This window comes from Trichechus manatus, unplaced genomic scaffold (genome assembly GCF_000243295.1).
Source record: "Trichechus manatus latirostris isolate Lorelei unplaced genomic scaffold, TriManLat1.0 scaffold00029, whole genome shotgun sequence".
NCBI lineage: Eukaryota > Metazoa > Chordata > Mammalia > Sirenia > Trichechidae > Trichechus > Trichechus manatus.
Window position 1 is genome coordinate 570,783 of NW_004443965.1, and position 18,074 is coordinate 588,856.

An 18,074-nucleotide genomic window follows, 5' to 3' on the forward strand; every position below is an offset into this window, starting at 1 on the left:
TATATATATATGCTTTGGATACTCTCTTCCATCCTTTGCTGTTTTCCTGGACTCTGATAACCGGCTCTTTTCTGAGTCCTGTGGATTCCATCTCTATAGTATACATTTTTGGACAGTTTGTGGTCATTGACAATACACTGAAAGGTGAAACTCTTAGCAACTCTTTAACATACTCAAAGGTTAATCTAAAATAATTTGTATAAAATAAAATGCTCTTGCCAAAAATCTTTAGGAAGGATTTGCTCATATATCACGTATATACATCTATGTAGGAACCTCCCTCCCGTGTAGGGTATAGAACTTGGATTTCAAAGGTGGGCATTATTGTGAGCTGAGGTGATTTTAGAGAAAGGAAAGCATGAGAGCACAGATAGGAAATATGGAGACAGAATAAAGAGCGAAGGCATTAAAGCTGGAAAGAATTCCAAGAACAAACTGCATAAAATCGATTCAGGGAAATGAGTAGCCCGGTTTGTCTGGAGCTGAGACGATGTGAAGGGGAGGAGTAGGAGATAAGTTTAAATGGGTACGTTGGGGCCAGGGTGTGGCAACCACTGAAGTCCAGATGAGGCATTTAGACCACATACCGTAAGTCTTTGGAGAGTGATTGCACATTTGAGCATGGGTAAGATGTAAGTGCAGCAGTGGTTAAAAAGATATGACTAGTGGTAAAGGGTAGAGAGAGACGGAGCAGAAGACCAGGCATACAAGGCTTTACTGTGTTCCAGGTGAGGTCATAAAGCTGGATCTAGGACATGAGAAGGGAAAGGATCAATGTGAAAGGCAGTGTGAAAGATATGGGAGCCCCTCAGTGGTGTCCATGGTTGACGCCCTCGGCTGCTAATTGAAAGGCTGGAGGTTCAGATCCACTCAGAGGTGCCTTGGAAGAAAGACCTGGCAATCCACTTCTGAAAAATCAGTGATTGAAAACCCTATAGCACACAGTTGTACTCTGACAAACATGGGGTCACCATTAGTTGGAATCGACTTGACGGCAACATGGGAAATAAATATACATTTAAATCTAGTTTTGTTCTCAGTTAAAATCTAGAAGACAGTCACTTGCAGTCATTGTCAAATCACTACTTATAAGATGCTAAGGATATTTGTGTTGACTGGGAAATAAACTGTCATTATTGTGATCAAACACGTAAGAGGACATAAAAATTCTAATGGCTGATAAAGTCATTTTTAAAGTAAGCTTTGATTAAGCTTAACCAAGGCTAGGAAAAAAATTAGATTTTTTTATGTAAGTAAAAATTATTTTTAAAGAGACCATGATTGGTTGCAAGATGATGACTATTCTTAAATTTCTAAAATAATTAACTGCTGAATTGAGCAAGGCACTAATAATGACTTATATGATTGACAGATCTATTTTCTCTACTTTTGCAAATCACTATAGCAAATCTATTACTAATCAAAACTTCATTTTTTGCAAATACACCTACTAGTTAAACTATGAAGCATTACAGCTGACACAAGTGAAATTATTTATTTCTTACCATATATAGCAACTTAGTTTCTATTCTCATTTACTTGATACAGTTTTCTGGAGTACCTACTATATGCTAAGTACTGTGCTGGTGCAGGGTATATAATGAAGAGTAAAACATGTGGTATGTCCTCATGAGTGCTCACAATCTAGTGGAAAACATAGACGTTAATAATAATAATAATATGCACAAATATATAATTAAAAATTGTGATAAGTATTATGAAGGAAAATTATAGGGTGCTATGAGAGCTTTGGAAACCCTAGTGGTGTAGTGATTAACAGCTAAGGCTGCCAACCAAAAGGTCGGCAGTTCGTATCTACCAGGCACTCCTTAGAAACGCTATGAGGCAGTTCTCCTCTGTCTTGTAGGGTCACTATGAGTTGGAATCAACTCAACGGCAACAGGTTTGGATTTTTGGTTTATGAGAGCTTTGGTGACCTCTTTTCATTAAGATTACAGCCAAGAAAACCCTATACAGAAGTTCTACTCTGTAACACATGGGGTCACCATGAGTTGGTTTTGATTATGAAAGCTTATAACAGGGGGGCTAAACCAAGCCTGGGTCTGAGCAGGTGTTTTTGAGGAAACAGTCTTTAAGCTGAAATTTGTAAAGATGTGGAGGAGTGAAATAAGGGAAAAGATGGGGGAGAGAGAACTAGATGAAAAGATCAGCAGAGGGAAAGAACTGCATATAGAAAAATGAAAATCATTTCTAACTTGTTGGGTGATGGTGTCCCATGGTCCCTGCAGAAGCCGCGTCTTGTAGCATTCATGGACTCCTTCCCATACGTCCTTCAGAGTTAAAGGTCTTCCATCTGTAAAAGTGTAAGTTAAATACTTTCAGCTAGCAATCCCATGGGCACAGTGGTGCTTGGTGTATATTTAGAAATACTGTGAGACTTTTATGATTTAAAAAAAAAAGTCTTTACTAGGACATATACTAGTTATATATCAAAAAAGTGCCATATGAATTATTCTCTTCTGAGGAAAATTTAAACATTCAAGCTTCTCTCCTTTATAACTATCTAGCAGTTAAATTATTTGCTCATTTACTGCCTCCAGGAATTTTACAAAATAAATAAAACTCAAATGTGTTTCAGAGAAAACTGATAAGATACAAGCATAGGCAGAGGACCAGGTAGAGAGACTTCCATATTCACAAGGGTGCACTATGGATAACTCTGAAGACTCAATACTTTGTCTAGTCCTTAAAATCGAAGAGATCACACTCATGTTTCTTTCATTTTCTCATTTATTGACTATCTGTAATGTTCAAATCACTCTGTTAGGCACCCTGGAGAATACAGAGAAAACACAATTTCTCCTAGTAAGGAGCTTACCACCTACTAGGTAAATGATGATAAGTATATCAACAACTAAAATCCTAGGTGTTGCTGTTGTTGTTCATAGCTGCAGATGAGTTGGCATCTGACTTGCGGTTACCCTGTGCACAATGAGATCTGACTGTTGTGATCCATATGGTTTTCATTGGATGATTTTCAGATTTAGATCACCAGGTCTTTCTTCCTAGTCTGTCTTAGTCTGTAAGCTCTGCTGAAGACTGAACAGCATCACAACAACACACAAGCCTCCAACAACAGATGAGTGGTGGCTGTGTTTGAAGTACATTGGTCGGAAGTTGAACCCAGGTCTCCCACCTGAAAGGCAAGGGTTTGGTAACTGCTAGAGAAAAATCTCAGTTCTATGGCAATCCAGATGAGGGAGACAGTGACACCCAGTGTCTGTGGCAGGTGGAGAAAGAGGACAATTGTGGGTGAAGAAGAATGAGAAGGGTTGGCATGAAGGGATTAGTAAAAGCTTTAGTGGACAATAATTCCTCTTTTCCATTGAAACAGCCTCAAATATCCCCCCATATTCAGTAACCGCCCAAATAATGTGTTCTATAAAGACCACTATGGCACTTAGAATATATATAAGTAGAGAAATAAGTATCTGAATTCAGAAAAGAAAGCAGAAAGGAGTTACCTAAAGACTTTTAAACCCCTCAGTGCTGAAAAGAAGGTAGTCTAACTGCTGGAAGTTAGCGCTACTTGGCCCTAAACTTTTCAAGTTCTCAGGGCTTAAGTACGTGCTCTTTTCCTTAGGACAAGAGAGGCATTCAATAGGCAAAATGACATCATTTAAAGAAAACACATCAATATACTAAATTATTATATCTATAGAAATATTTGGTCATCAAGTACAACAAAACTTGGAGAAATAATCTACTAAAAACAAAAACCTAAAAAAAAGCTCTTCTATTTAAACTTACAGAATATAAGTAGAGGTGTGGGGTATAGGGAAAGAGTACTATATCTGGAGTTCACACTAAGTTTGAATCCTGGTGATGGAATTTACTCTTTCAGCATTACTTTGCTTTTAACTTAATCTGTAAAATGAGGATAGTATCTTTCAAATTGTGTTTTCATGAGGCTTACATCCAGGACTGTGTTAGGCACACAAAAAGAGCTTGATAAATGTGAGGTAGCTCCTCCTAGCCTCCACTCCACTATTCCAGCAAGTCTCGTGCTGCTAAGCTAAAAGATTCGTTTCTAGAGTTTTATTTCTTAGAATTTTCTGATGTTTCTATACCATGTACGTTGTCTTTGATATACCAGTATACTGATACCATAGGGAGGGCAATTCTCTGGTTAGAACTGAAAAGCTGACCTTTTCCTCAACCTTTATTTTCAATAAATAGCAATAGAATATTTTGATACATTTTTAATAAGTATCTTCATCTTGGCATTTATCTGGTGGCAGAAGACCATTATCTTGTGATAAATAGTTTTATTCCATTGACATTTTCATTTCTGTAAAATGAGCATGATTTATTCATCCAATTAACATTTGAATGTCATGTTTAGCTCCAAGTTAAAAACAAGCTGCCTTCAGTATCTGTGTTATATTGTTTTCTGAATACATTTACAGAGTAGGGCCAAACTTTGCCCTTAAGATAAGCACTACACATCTTTAAAATATGCATGCGCACGTGTGAGTGTGTGCCTGTGTGAGTATATTGATGTTGAACAAAGAGAACAGGATCTTAAGTGCTCAGCATGAAACAGTAAACTAAATAATCCAGTCATAAAAGGATGGCATACTTTTAATATAATTTTCACATGTCAGCATTAGAAGAAATCAACTTGTTGGATCATAAAGTGTTAGCGCTGGTATAACCACTGATTTGATAAATAAGGCAACCAAGGCCTTGGGAGATATACATCTGCCAAAATTATACAGCCAGTTCATGACTGAACTGGGGCCATAATGCGGGTCGCAGGATTCACAATCAAGTGCTCTTCCTGCTATTCTATGCTGCCTCTGAGGGCTGGGCTATGTGAATCCTGCAAATTACTTCAATCCCGCTGTCTAGTTTATGCCTCACTCATTGCAAATGCTTTATAAATATTTACTGAACAAATGTTCAACGAAAGAGTGCCTTCTTTATTTCCTTTTAAGACAGAGAAAGGCTTTGCAGATCTAGAAAAGAATGCTCAGTTTAATATCTGATAATTAGTAATGATTTTAATTTTCTTTGTTAAATATTTCAATCAACAACCTAAATGATTTGGATCTTACCACTGTCAAAAAACTGCATCCTTTGCTGGTAACAATCATACAAAATGCAATAATCAGCAGCCTAGCAACAATGTGGAAAAATCCAGAAGAAATGCTATGGTATATTTTCATCCTATTCGATGCTGGAATTGAGGGTATGTGACATAAGTTTTCAGACAAGACCAAATTTAGACAAAAAATTTAACACCTTAAAACATGAGAATTAAAAAATTATCTAGAGTAACAGACTGTCAAGAGTTAAAAATTACTTCAAAATAAAAAAACAATGTATTTTTATTTAAGTCACAAAAATACATTTTTTAAAAATGATACAGAATTTCTACTGTCTTCCCTTTTCTACTTTTTTGAAAGACAATGCCACATTAATAGTATTTAGGCCAGTTTCTAGGAGGCATAAACAGTTTGCACTTGACTGCTAACCTTTGGCATAAATGGTTTGCACTCAACTGCTAAACTCAACCTAAAGGTTGGTAATTCGAATCCACCCAGCAATAACACAGAAGAAAAAGCCTGGTGATCTGCTTTCATTAAGATTACAGCCAGGAAGACCCTACTGAGCAGTTCTATTTTGCCACACAGGGGGTCACCATGAGTTGGAATCAACTTCACGGCAACTATTAACAGTATTTAAGCCCTTTCTGTATCATTAACTAAAAACAGATCTATTAGTAGAAACAGATTTGTAGATATCTCCTGATTTTAACTTGATTCCAAGCATTATAATAAGGAAAATAACATTTTAATAATGAAAAAAAATCACAAATTCATCATACTAATGCAACAACAATGCTTTTTCTCTCTTCCCTACACAATCCTGCCAAGCTGGAAACGTAGGAGTCATCCTAGATCTCTCTCTTTCTCAGCCTTACATCCCATAACAAAAACTACATTCTATTATGCATTCTAAATGTCTCTGAAATCCATCCTCTCTACTTCATTGCCACTGCAGTTCAAGATATAAGTTTCAAACCGCCATCAATAACCTTTGTCAATCCTTGGTTTTCTAACACTTGGTCCCATCCTCATCAGTCTCAAACAGAAATCCAATCAAATCTCTCCCCTGTTGAACATCATTCCCTCGTTCCCCTTTCCACAGCATAAAATCCAAGCTTCTTGATTATCTGGCCCCTGCTCACCGGCCTGGTCTTCTGACATTCTCTTCTGTGCATTAGCCCTCAGTCAAGGTGGCAACTCCTTGTCACCACACACTCACACTAACCAGTCATCCTTTTTTCCTGTTTTACTTTTTTTTATAGCACTTAATCCTGGTTCTTTATACATTTATCACTTCCATCCAGTCTCGAATATACCTACTGTGCGGGAAGGTCTCTTGACTTTCCTTATTCCTGGCTGTCAATACTTGGATCAGGGTATGGCACATAGTAGTGGTCAATAAATATTTACTGAATTAATGGTATAGATGAAAGTTTGTATTTTTTTTTTCCACTCAGCATTATAATAATATAAACATATAGGGTCACTACGAGTCAGAATTGACTCAATGACAATGTGTTTTTTTTTTCTTAGTTTATACTGGTAAAAAATCATTATAATTTTACTGGTTGCATAATATTGAACTAAGATGATAAACCTTAATGTATTTAAGCATTCTTCTACTGTTGGTCATTTAAAAGTATTACCAGTTTTTACCCTGCTAACTCAGAACTGAAGCCACTCCAGAAGTTCACCTCTCAGCCAAAGATTAGACAGGTCTATAAAACAAACAACAACACACGTGAGGGGCATGTTTCCTAGTTCAGTCAAGTATAGGAGACCAAATGGGCAACACAGCAAAGACAAGAAGTCTGGAAGGGACAGGAAAACTAGACTAATGGACACAGAGAACCTGGAGTGGAAAGGGACAGGGGGAGAGTGCTGACACATTGCAAGGATTGCAACTAATGTCACAAAATAATTTGTGTATAAAATTTTTGAATGAAAAACTAATTTGCACTGTAAACTTTCACCTAAAACACAATAAAATAAAATAAAAAAGAAGTATTACCAGTTTTTAAACAGTGCCCGGGGCAAAATAGTCTCAACGTAAGCTGTAACAATTTTTCTCGTTTTGAATTATTTCTTTTTGATAAATTCCCAAGAGAAGAATTACTAAGTCAAAGAGAAAAATAACTGTTTAAATTCAGGTCAGAAGAACTATGAGCCCACCACATCAAGATTCTCTCTAGAGTAACACAATATGAAGCTATGGAATTTTAGGAATAGATGTATAACAGCATATAATCCTTTTAATATGCTTTTGGATTTGGTTTGCTAGTACTTTGTTGAGGATTTTGTCTTAGTCATCTAGTGCTGCTATAACAGAAATACCACAAGTGGATAGCTTCAACAAAGAGAAATTTATTCTCTCACAGTCTGGTAGGTTACAAGTCCAAATTCAGGGCGTCAGCTCCAGGGGAAGGCTTTCTCTGTCGGCTCTGGAGGAAGGTCCTTGTCATCCCTTGGTCTTCCCTTGGTCAAGGAGCTTCTCAGGAGCAGTGACCCCAGGTCCAAAGGAGCACTCTGCTCCTGGTGCTGCTTTCTTGGTGGTATGAGGTCCCCCAGTCCCTGCTTGCTTCTATTTCCTTTTATCTCTTGTAAGATAAAAAGTGGTGCAGGACACATCCCAGGGAAACTCCCTTTACATTGGATCAGGGATGTGACCTTAGTAAGGGTGTTACAATCCCGCCCTAATCCTCTTTAACGTAAAATTACAATCACAAAACGGAGGACAACCACACAATACTGGAAATCATGGCCTAATCAAATTTACATGAATTTTGGGGGGACACAATTCAATCCATGACTGATTTCTTCATCTACATTCAGAAGGGATATTGGTCAGTAGTTTTCTTTTCTTGTGGTGTCTTTTCTGGCTTTGGTATAAGGGTAACTCTGGCCTCACAAAATGAATTAGGAAATGTTCCCACTTCTTATATTTTTTAAAGAGTTTGAGAAGTATTGATGTTAATTTTTTCTCTAAATGTTTATTAGAATTCACCAGTGAAGCCACTTGGTCCTGGACTATTTTTTGTTGGCAGATGTTTATTACTGATTTGGTTTCCTCACTTGTCATAGGTCTGTTGATATTTTCTATTTGTTCTTGAGTCAATTTAGCTAGTTTGTATGTTTCTAGAATTTGTCCATTTCATCTAGATTATCTAATTTGTTACCCCTGATGGTGCAGTGGTTAAGCATTCAGCTGCTAACCAAAAGGTCAGCAGTTTGAATCCACCAGCCGCTCCTTGGAAGCCCTCTGGGGCAGTTCTACTTTGGCCTATAGGGTCGCTATGAGTCGGAATCGACTCAACGGCAATGGGTTTTTTTTTTTTTTAATCTAATTTGTTGGTGTACAAACGTTCATAGTATTTTCTTATAATCTTTTTTATTTTTGAAGGGTCAGTAGTAATGTCTCCATTTGTTTATCTGGGAATATCTTAATTTTGCACTCATTTTTGAAGGACAGTTTTGCCAGATGTAGAATTTTTGGTTGATAATTCTTTCTTTCAGCACTTTAAATACGTTATCCACTGCCTTCTGGCCCCATGGTTTCTGAGGTGAAATTGTATTTAACCTTACCAAGGATCTCTGGTGTGTGACAACTTACTTTTCTCACTGCTTTCAAGATTCTCTTACTGTGTCTATGGTTTTCAAGAGTTTGATTATTATGTGTCTTGGTGTGGATGTCTTTGAATTTATCCTCCTTGGAGTTCATTAAGCTTCTTTGATATGTAGATTTACATCTTTTGTCAAATTTGGGAAGTCTTTTAGCCATTATTTCTTCAAATATTTCTTCGTCCTCTTTGTGTCTCTTCTTCTGGGACTACCATAATGTGTATATTGGTCCTCCTGATGGTGTCCCACAAGTCCCTTACATTCTATTCACTTTTCTTCATTCCTTTTTCTTTTTGCTCCTCAGACTTAATATTTCAATTGACCTATCTTCAAGTTCACTAATTCTTTCTTCTGCTAGTTCCTATCTGCTGTTGAACCCTCTCAATGAATTTTTTTTAAATTTCAGTTATTGTACTTTTTGACTCTAGTATTTCTATTTATTCCTTTTAAAATTTCTAACTCTGTATTGTAATTCTCATTTTGTTCATGTATCATTTTCTTGATTTCCTATAGCTCTTTGTCCATGTTTTCCTTTAGCTGTTTGAGTATATTTAATACTTCTGCTTTAAAGTTTTTGTGTAGTAAGTCCATTATCTGGGCTTCCTAGGGATGACTTCTGTTGCTTTACCTTGCTTTTTTGATTGCATCACCCTTTTTGTATGCCTTGTGATTTTTTTAAATTGAAAATATAACATTTGAATATTATAATGTGGTGACTTTGTAAATTAGATTTTCCCCCTTCCTCAGAGTCTGCTGTTTTTTTAATATTATTATTTTTTTAATTATTGAAGGCTGTTGTAGTCTATTTGTTTAGTGACTTTCCCTAACCATTTGCAAAGACTGCCTTCCTGGACATATGTGGACACTGAAGTCTCTGTAGCTTGTGTTCAGAAGTGTTCTGACGGAGATTTCCTTGAATATCAGGGGAAAAACAAAAACCTCTCCTAGACTTTGCAAACTGAACGTCTGTCACAGACCCTTCTTCAATGCTTAGTCGGGTTTGCACTGAGCCTAAGGATTAGCATGAGGTGAAGGCATAAAGTCTTCTCAGTTCATTTCAGACCATGCATCTTGCCCTAGGCATGCGTATGGCTTTCTCAATTCTCCCGTATACATAGTGCTTTTTAAAATTTTAATTTCTGAAACAAATTCTCTGCTTGGCTCTCTTTCCTGTCTTTAGGTACCTACTGTCTGCCCTAACAGCACTCTTTAGCCCCAGGCAGCTGTAGGTGTTACAGCCTTCTGGCATTGCTCACTGTCCCTCCACTCTAGGTGAGTTTTGAGATTGGCCAGAGACAAGCATTTTGCTTCAGTTCTTCAGCCAGCCCCCAGATAAGTTAAAACAGACACACACAATAATTTGCTAATAAACTCTGTTATGCTCCATCTAGAGCCAGAGTCTAAGCTCCCTTTCTGATTAGCCACTACCACTTTACGAAGGCCACAGCAAGTCAGAGAGGGAGTGGGGCTCAGGTCTGTAGAAAATCAAAGTTTTCTTATCATTTAGATATCTCCTTTTTCATGATTCAGCATTGCTTAGTTGTTGCAGTCTTTTGACTGGTTTTCAGAGTTCTGACAAAGTTGGTTCTGCCATTTTCTGCTTTTCGTTCTTTCTTTTCATTTTTTTTTTTTTTTGGTGTTTTCATGGGGGAATGGGAGTTCACAGCTTCTCACACCACCATCTTGCTCCATATTCTGCTCATTGTGGTTTTGATATTCATTTTCCCTGATTACAAGTGAAGCTGAGTACTTTTTCATATGCTTATTGGTCATCTGTGTATCTTGTTTGGAGAAATACCTATTTTAATCCTTTTCCCATTTTTGAATTAGGTTAGTTGTCTTATTTTTGAGTGGTAAGAATTTTCTGTATATTCTAGATAGAAGTCCCTTATCAGATATATTATTTGCAAGTATTTTCCCTAATTCTGTGTGTTGTCTTTTCACTTGCTTGATGGTGCCCTTTGAAGCACAAATTTTTAAAATTTTGATGAAGTACAATTTATCTATTTTTTCTGTCGTTTGTGATTTTGGATTTATATCTTAAAAGGTTTTGCCTAATTCAAGGCCATGAAGATCTACTATTTTCTTCTAAGAAAGACATTGATTTTCACTTTGTGTGAAATGGGGAACAACTGCAGGGTTGTGAATAGAGGAATAACATCATCTGACATATGTTTGAAAAGGTTAACAGTCTGTGTTTCTCTCAAGAATTTGAACTGAGACACAAATGCTTGTTTTTTTCATTGAATATGTCACTTTCTGATACTATTTTATTGTTTTGTTTATGAATCAGTTAGTGGTCTCATTCACCTAGAATGTAGTCTTCATGTAGGCAGGAACCTTGATTATATGGATCCCTACTATATTCCTAGCATCTAGATGAATGGGAGCAGCACTGGACCTGTAAGATGATATAAAATGGGGAACAGGGCTGATGCTGTACAAACCCAAGTCATGGGGACACAGAAGTCAGGAGTATGTAGCAGAAGATGGCTTGTAGAGAGAGAACAGTGTAGCTATATATAGAAAGGCAAAGACAAGGGGCTGAGAAAGTACCTACCTCAGTGGAGCCCCTAGCTGTAGTCCCAATGAGGCCTACCTAAGCTTTATTTCTGTGAGTCGCCTTTTTCTTTACAATAAGCCCTATTCTCCTTTCAACCCAATTTTCTGAACTAGCTTAAGTGGCTTTCTGATTCTTGCAACCAGAACTTTGTTTGAAGGGTAGACTCTACTGATTAGAGTGAAACTGATGGAAAAGTTGGTGACATAACAGAATGTAAGCTCCCATGATGATGTATCGGAAGGCCATTCTGCTTGAGATGGTTCACATAGTTGTAATCTCTAAGAATAGTCTCTCCAAACTGGTGTGTAGCTTTCAAAATGTAACCCCCTTACGAAGACTGAGGAAGGTCAACGATTGTCAAAATATTTGCTTCTTATAGGTCCATAATCTAGCTATATCTCAAGGCCCAATGCAGTCTCTAGTCTCTGCTGAGGTTCTGTGTTTGGCACCCTCTGCTGGTGGCATGCTAGGTCTACTGAGACTATAAAGATTAGAATTTCAGTGTTTAAAACAAGCACATCAGGTCTTAAATATTCAAAAGAGCACTGTTCTTCCAAATAGTCACCTGGAGAGGTTACCTGACTATTCAACAAATTCAATGAATACTTATATAGAAAATATTGTAATGCTATCACTAGAACTGTTCCTTTGCAACAGTCGTCAGAGCCAGATGAGAAACTCATTATTTTATAGGCACAAACTCGTTTTAATCAAAGGAAAAATATATACACATTTTATTCCTCATATTTGGTTCCAAATGATTTTGTTGTTTCAAAACAAATTCACCTTTCATGGGCAACCATCTGCCAACTTTTGATCATAGGGATTGGAAAAAGTTTCAAAACCAGCAGTTCCAAAAATATGTTGAGTAATTGGCAGTGTTGTAGACATAAGAATATAATTTTGCTTTTCCCCTGTGTCCTCATGAACCTCTTTAGTTTCTGGTGACCATTTGCAGTGTAGATGATCTGGGTAAATATACCTTTGTTTGTCATAAATAAAGATGACAATAACAACTTAAAGAATTATGATGTGGGTGATCTTCCCTAAGCCTTCATCACTGGTTTGCCTAGTTTCAGTTCATACCATCATAACCAAAGACATACAGAAGTTAGCTTTTTGATCTTTTATACAAAACAAAAAGGTTTGGCCTAACTGCAGTATCTTCAAAGCCATGTCATACACTGCTGACACCTAAAATATATTCAACTGTGCTTGTGACTCTAATTATTTCAAAAGAAAAATGAAGTCTTCTGAAATCCCACTGGAATCACTCAACTGGAATAACAAAACATAAAGAACTGCATCATAGAAACAGAGTTTAAATACGGCAGAAACTTGAAGAATTTTGTACGTATCTGTTTATGAAAACTGAAGCCCCAAAACTTTAACTTGAAATTAAAAGGTGGGTATATATAAATACTCAGTTAAATAACTTGCATAAGCTTGTCACGTACCTTCATGTTCAGTTCAGGGTATTTCCAATCAGAAATTTTACACCATGTTAAGAGGCTTTTTTTTTAGGTGGTTCTGTCCTCAGTCAGAGGAGACATAAGCATATTCAATTAACAACTTTCTAGTTTCAGACGTAAGATAGGACCAATTTTAGCATGCTTAGAAGTCTCATTAATCACACCGAGGCTAAGTAAAAGCCCTTGAACACTTGAAAATCTGAAGTAGAAAACAAAATAATTTCAGCAGCAACCTACAAAGTGAGCATGGTAAATTAAAGTCACTTATTTAACAAGTGTTTATTGAGTGCCTACTATGTGCCTATATCACCACAAAATGCTAATACACATTTAAGCTAAAGAAATATTGTCTAGTTATCTAGTGCTGCTCTAACAGAAATACCTCAAATGGGTGGCTTTAACAAACAGAAATATATTTTCTCACAGTTTAGGAGGCCAGAAGTCTAAATTCAGGGTGCTGGCTCTAGAGGAAGGATTTCTCTCTCTCTTTGTTCTGGAGGAGGGCCCTTGCCTCTTTTTGAACTTCTGCTCCTGGACAATCTTCATGTGGCTTGGTATCTCTCGTCCCCCACCTCTACTTGCTAGCTTGCATTTAATCTCTTTTAAATCTCAAAAGAGATTGACTCAAAATATACACCACACTAATCCTGCCTCATTAACTTAACAAAGATAACCAATTCCCAAATGGAATTATAACCACCGGCATAGAGATAAGGATTTACAACACATATTTTGAGGGACACAGTTCAATCCATAACAAATGTCCTGACAGCTACCTAAAATGTTAGTGACAAAAGAAGAAGAGGCATTGGGTGAAAAATAGAATAATTAAAAAGTACAATCTTTAGCACCTGCCAGTAGTATTTAATTTAACATTTTCATATAAAATCCCTCAATTGAATAATAACCTACATGTCAAGTAATCTATATATTACTCAAAATGTGCAACTTTCTAAATTAAATTTCTCAGGGCTATTAGTTTTCATGAATCAAATAACAGCATGAGATATTTCACCAGCACTGCCTAACTCTAGTGCAAGCACACTGAAGTCAGCTTTATCCTTATTGTGTGTGGTTTCACTAAAATTTCATAACTCTTAAAATGAAGATTAGAGAGAATATAAATTATTCAGAGTAAGTTTAAGAATAATGTGCTGAATGTGGTCACTAGAAGTAAAAAGGAAACTGGATTTTTTCACAATGAAAGATGTCATTATTCAATATATTGTCTTCAGCAGAGCTTTAAAGGACATAAAAATTCATGTCATACTCACAGCAAGGCAGAGATGATGCTCCACCAAAGGGGAAAATTCATTTTTGCTTCAGTGAGAAAATTATATTGTGATATGAAATGAGTGTTAATTGTTCATGTACATTCATATCAGCTACAATGCTGGCTAATTCTGTTAATTTTTTGATTTATTCCTACATACATGGTTAGCATTTTGTATCTTTATTAATCATGAAAAAAATGAATAAAAATGCCCAAAATATAGATTATGGTAACTTTTTTTAACTTACGTATAACATCAACTAGTTAATTTAGTTGATATGTTTCTTAAATTTTAGTACAGTTATTTGAATGAGATATAGTTTGGTGCAGTTAAAAATGAGTTATAAAGTTCCAATTCCATTGTTTTCTATGCACCCTTGGGTAGACCATTTCATCTCTCAAAGCACTCAGTGTTTATTTCTGTACATGACGATGATAACATTTCCTACCTCACAATATTATTGGGAGGATCAAGACGTGCAATTCAACTTCTATTATTGAAAGGTACAATGTGGCAAGCCTGGTTTCACATATTAATCCACAATCCTCACAATTCGACAGAGTAGGTATTATTATTATCATCATTATCATCTCACTTTTATCTTTCAAATGATACAAGAGAGGAAACAGAAAAGTTCAGTAACTTGCTCAAAGTCATAGTTAGTAAGCAGCAGAGACAGGAATAGGACCGCCAGACCCTGCAGTTTTCACCACTGTACGTCTTTGCTCTGTTACTATCCATAAAGTTTTCATGCAAAATCTGGACAATAAAAAGGAAGACAGAAGAACTGATACATTCGAACTGAAGTGTTGGCAAAGAATACTGAAAATATTGAATATACCATGGACTGCCAGAAGAACAAACAAATCGGTCTTAGAAAAAACATAACCGGGATGCTTCTTAGAAGCAAGAAAGACGAAACTTCATCTTGCTTACTTTGGACACATCATCAGAAAAGACCAGTCGCTAGGAAAGGACATCATGTTTGGTAGAGGGTCAGCAAAAATGAGGAAACCCTCAATTAGATGGATCAATACAATAGCCAAAAGAATGGACCCAGACATACTAATGATCATCAAGACGGCTCAGGACTGGGTCAAGTTATACATAAAGTCGCCATGAATTGGAGCCAACTCTAAAGCACCTAACAACAACACGTCTTCGTATGCCGGAGCTCTCTGTAAACTATAAAGTGAAACACACATATGAGTTGTGTTGTTACTGCTGTTGCTACTAGTAGTCTCCACCAGTACTACCTAACCTAGGTTTTCTTACTATGCATGGCCTGCCCTTACTCCCATTACTGCATGGACAAACCCCATGTCCAATCAAGACCTCTCTTAATCATTCCAGCTCAAGTTAATATCAGCCCTCTGAAACCTGGTGGTGCTTTTTACCTCTCTTACAGCCCTTAACAAATACTACTGGGTACAGTAAATTGCAGACCTCACTAGAGGTCTCCCTCACTAGACTGTAAGTTCCTGTAAGTTCCTTGAGGGCATCAACCATTTCTGATTTGCCTTATTCATCTCTACATTTTGGGAATATCCTCATGCCTCTGGTAGAAATATTTTCAAATGAATGGATAGATGAAAGTTCAACATTATTTCTAGAACTGGCATAATTTTACTAAGAATAAAGACTGAATAATCAGGATAAAAAATTCACTGATTAAATGCTTTGTATTTATATAAAAAATCCATAGCATTAAGCAGATGCATATATAGTAGATACATGGTTTCTCAGTATTCAAACATATTTCTGATTTAGGGAGAAATTCCAAAGAAAGTGGGAGGCAGAGTCCCACATCCCATCACTAAAACCAAAAGAAACTAGACATCTCCTCAGCTTGTCATTTGGCTTTATGAGCTACCCTTCCAATACTCCTTTTCTGCTTACCATGGTCAGGTTCAAGTATTTGCAACCAACTATTCTTAACTACTGCAGCACAAATAAATCGTTCAGAAGTCTAGTTCAATATTAATCTATTTTCAAAATTATCTGTCCAAATTTTAAAATGTTATGTTTGTTTAGTAATTTTGAATAGAAAATAAAAATAAGGCATTTTAAAAATTACATGAGAAAGTTTATGTATGTTTGTGGGATGTACTCAAAGAATTTGGTCTTTATCCCTGGGTCCTGGGAGGTAATCTCTAGACTCTTAGAATTTCACCAGTGACTGGGTCTTTGTTATTCATGAAGGGGCTCCAGACCACAACTACCTAACAGGTTATGATAATGAGGTGACTTTTAGGTGGGAGCTAGCCAGGCCAGAAAGACCCACCGTATGATATCAGCCCAACCTCAGGGTGGAAGGGGTGGAGTTTAAGTTCAACCACACAGGTAATGATTTTGTCAATCACATCTACCTAATGAAACCCCATAAAAACTCCAGACACTGAAGCTCAGAGAGCTTCCTGGTTGGTGATAGACATTGGTGCTTGGGAGGGTGATGTGTTCCTTCTTGGGACATGGTAGCTTCAAACTGGGGACCATCACAGATCACGTTACATGTCTCTTCATTTGTATCATTTTTGTTATAATAAAACTCTAATTGTAAGTATAGTGCTTTCCTAAGTTCTGTGAGTCATTCTAGTGAATTATTAAACCTGAGGGGTAATGGGAATTCCCAAATTTGTAGCCAGCAGTTCAGAAGTGAGGGTGTCATACAGACCCCAAGCTGATGACTGCCATCTGAAGTCTTGGACTGACTTGGCAGCTTGGAGGATTGTGCCCTTTAACTTGTGAAGGTCAGAGGAAGAAGTCTGCATTTTCAGTTAGTGTTAGAGAGGATATTAAGACTTAGAGTTGGCCTCAGAGAAGGTGGACAAAGAGAAACAATATAATCTTACAAACTATTTGAGAAATATGTACACAGAGGAGTAATTTTGAGTCACTTAAACTGACCGTGCAGTATGTTAAGAAACTTATACTAATGCAAATTATGTAGAAGTAATATACGATCTTCTTGAGGTATCCGTGAATCAGGAAATGTCCCAAAGGAAGCAACGTATGTCCACAAGATACCCTAGACATCAACCTTGAGATATTACTACTCATTAACAAATCTTAGGAGTGTGAACCATACCATCAGATGAATATCTACAACCTTAGGTCTCCTGGTTCTAAAGTAGAAGACACTCTACTTTCAATCCTACTCTAAGTATTCTGAGGTTTTGATCCCAATCTCTAGGTCTGGTACCTCAGTACTCAGCATTTTGGACCCTTGTCTTCCTTTAACTTTCAGTACTCCCAGAACATGGACCTATTACTCATGTTTGAACACTCCTAGACCAGCACCTTGACAATTCTTATTCCACATCCAACTAGGCCCCCTTCCAATGGAGAATGCAGCCTTGGTCTTCTTAGCACAGCACCTTATATAAGGATTTTAAGAACCCTGCTTTGATGACTTTAAGGGAGGAGAAAAGCAATGAACTAGTTTTAAGCTGGGCAGTGAGCTTTTTCAGCGTATCTTTAAAGCAGGTTAATGATTTTTTGTGCTGTGCACACAGTAGGCACTCACATATGTTTTCATAGATGTTTCAAACAGGTCTCATTTTACCAAGAGTAAGCAAATAGATGTTTCTTCTGTGTGGACCACAACATAAACATTCATCTGTCCAGGAAGGCTAAAGTACAGTCTCTTGCAGGTAAAAAAATAAATTTACTTACCTCTTATGTCATCCTCTTCCAGGACTCTGGATCCATTTAAAATCTGTTGTTTTTTGTGTATATGGTGTGTGCTGTACTAACACAGGTTAGAATAAACCTTTTGCCTAATTAGCTGCCCCATAGATTTATTTCACATTTCTTTAACACCTTTCCTTTAAAACATTTGTAGACAGCCCCATAAAACCAAATGGGACTAATGAGGCACAGGAGTCCAGGGACAGGGACTGGAAGGCAGAAGGGGATGGGAAAGCTGGTGATCGGGATCCCACGGTGGAGTAAGGACAGTGTTGACATGTAGTGGGGTTGTTAACCATTGTCATAGGGCAACATGTGTACTAACTGTTTAATGAGAAACTATTTTGTTCTGTAAACCTTCATCTAAAGTGAGAATAGCAGC

At 37.0% G+C, this 18,074-nt stretch overlaps 1 protein-coding gene across 1 annotated transcript in view; it reads right to left on the reverse strand.

Moving 5' to 3' along the window:
- The window catches only part of ATG10 (autophagy related 10), a 308,654-nt gene that overhangs the window by 82,600 nt on the left and 207,980 nt on the right, over positions 1-18,074 (reverse strand). Inside the window, exon 5 of the mRNA XM_004374453.2 lies at positions 2,217-2,314. Coding sequence (XP_004374510.1) covers positions 2,217-2,314 — 98 coding nt within the window. The remainder of the gene's footprint in view (positions 1-2,216; positions 2,315-18,074) is intronic.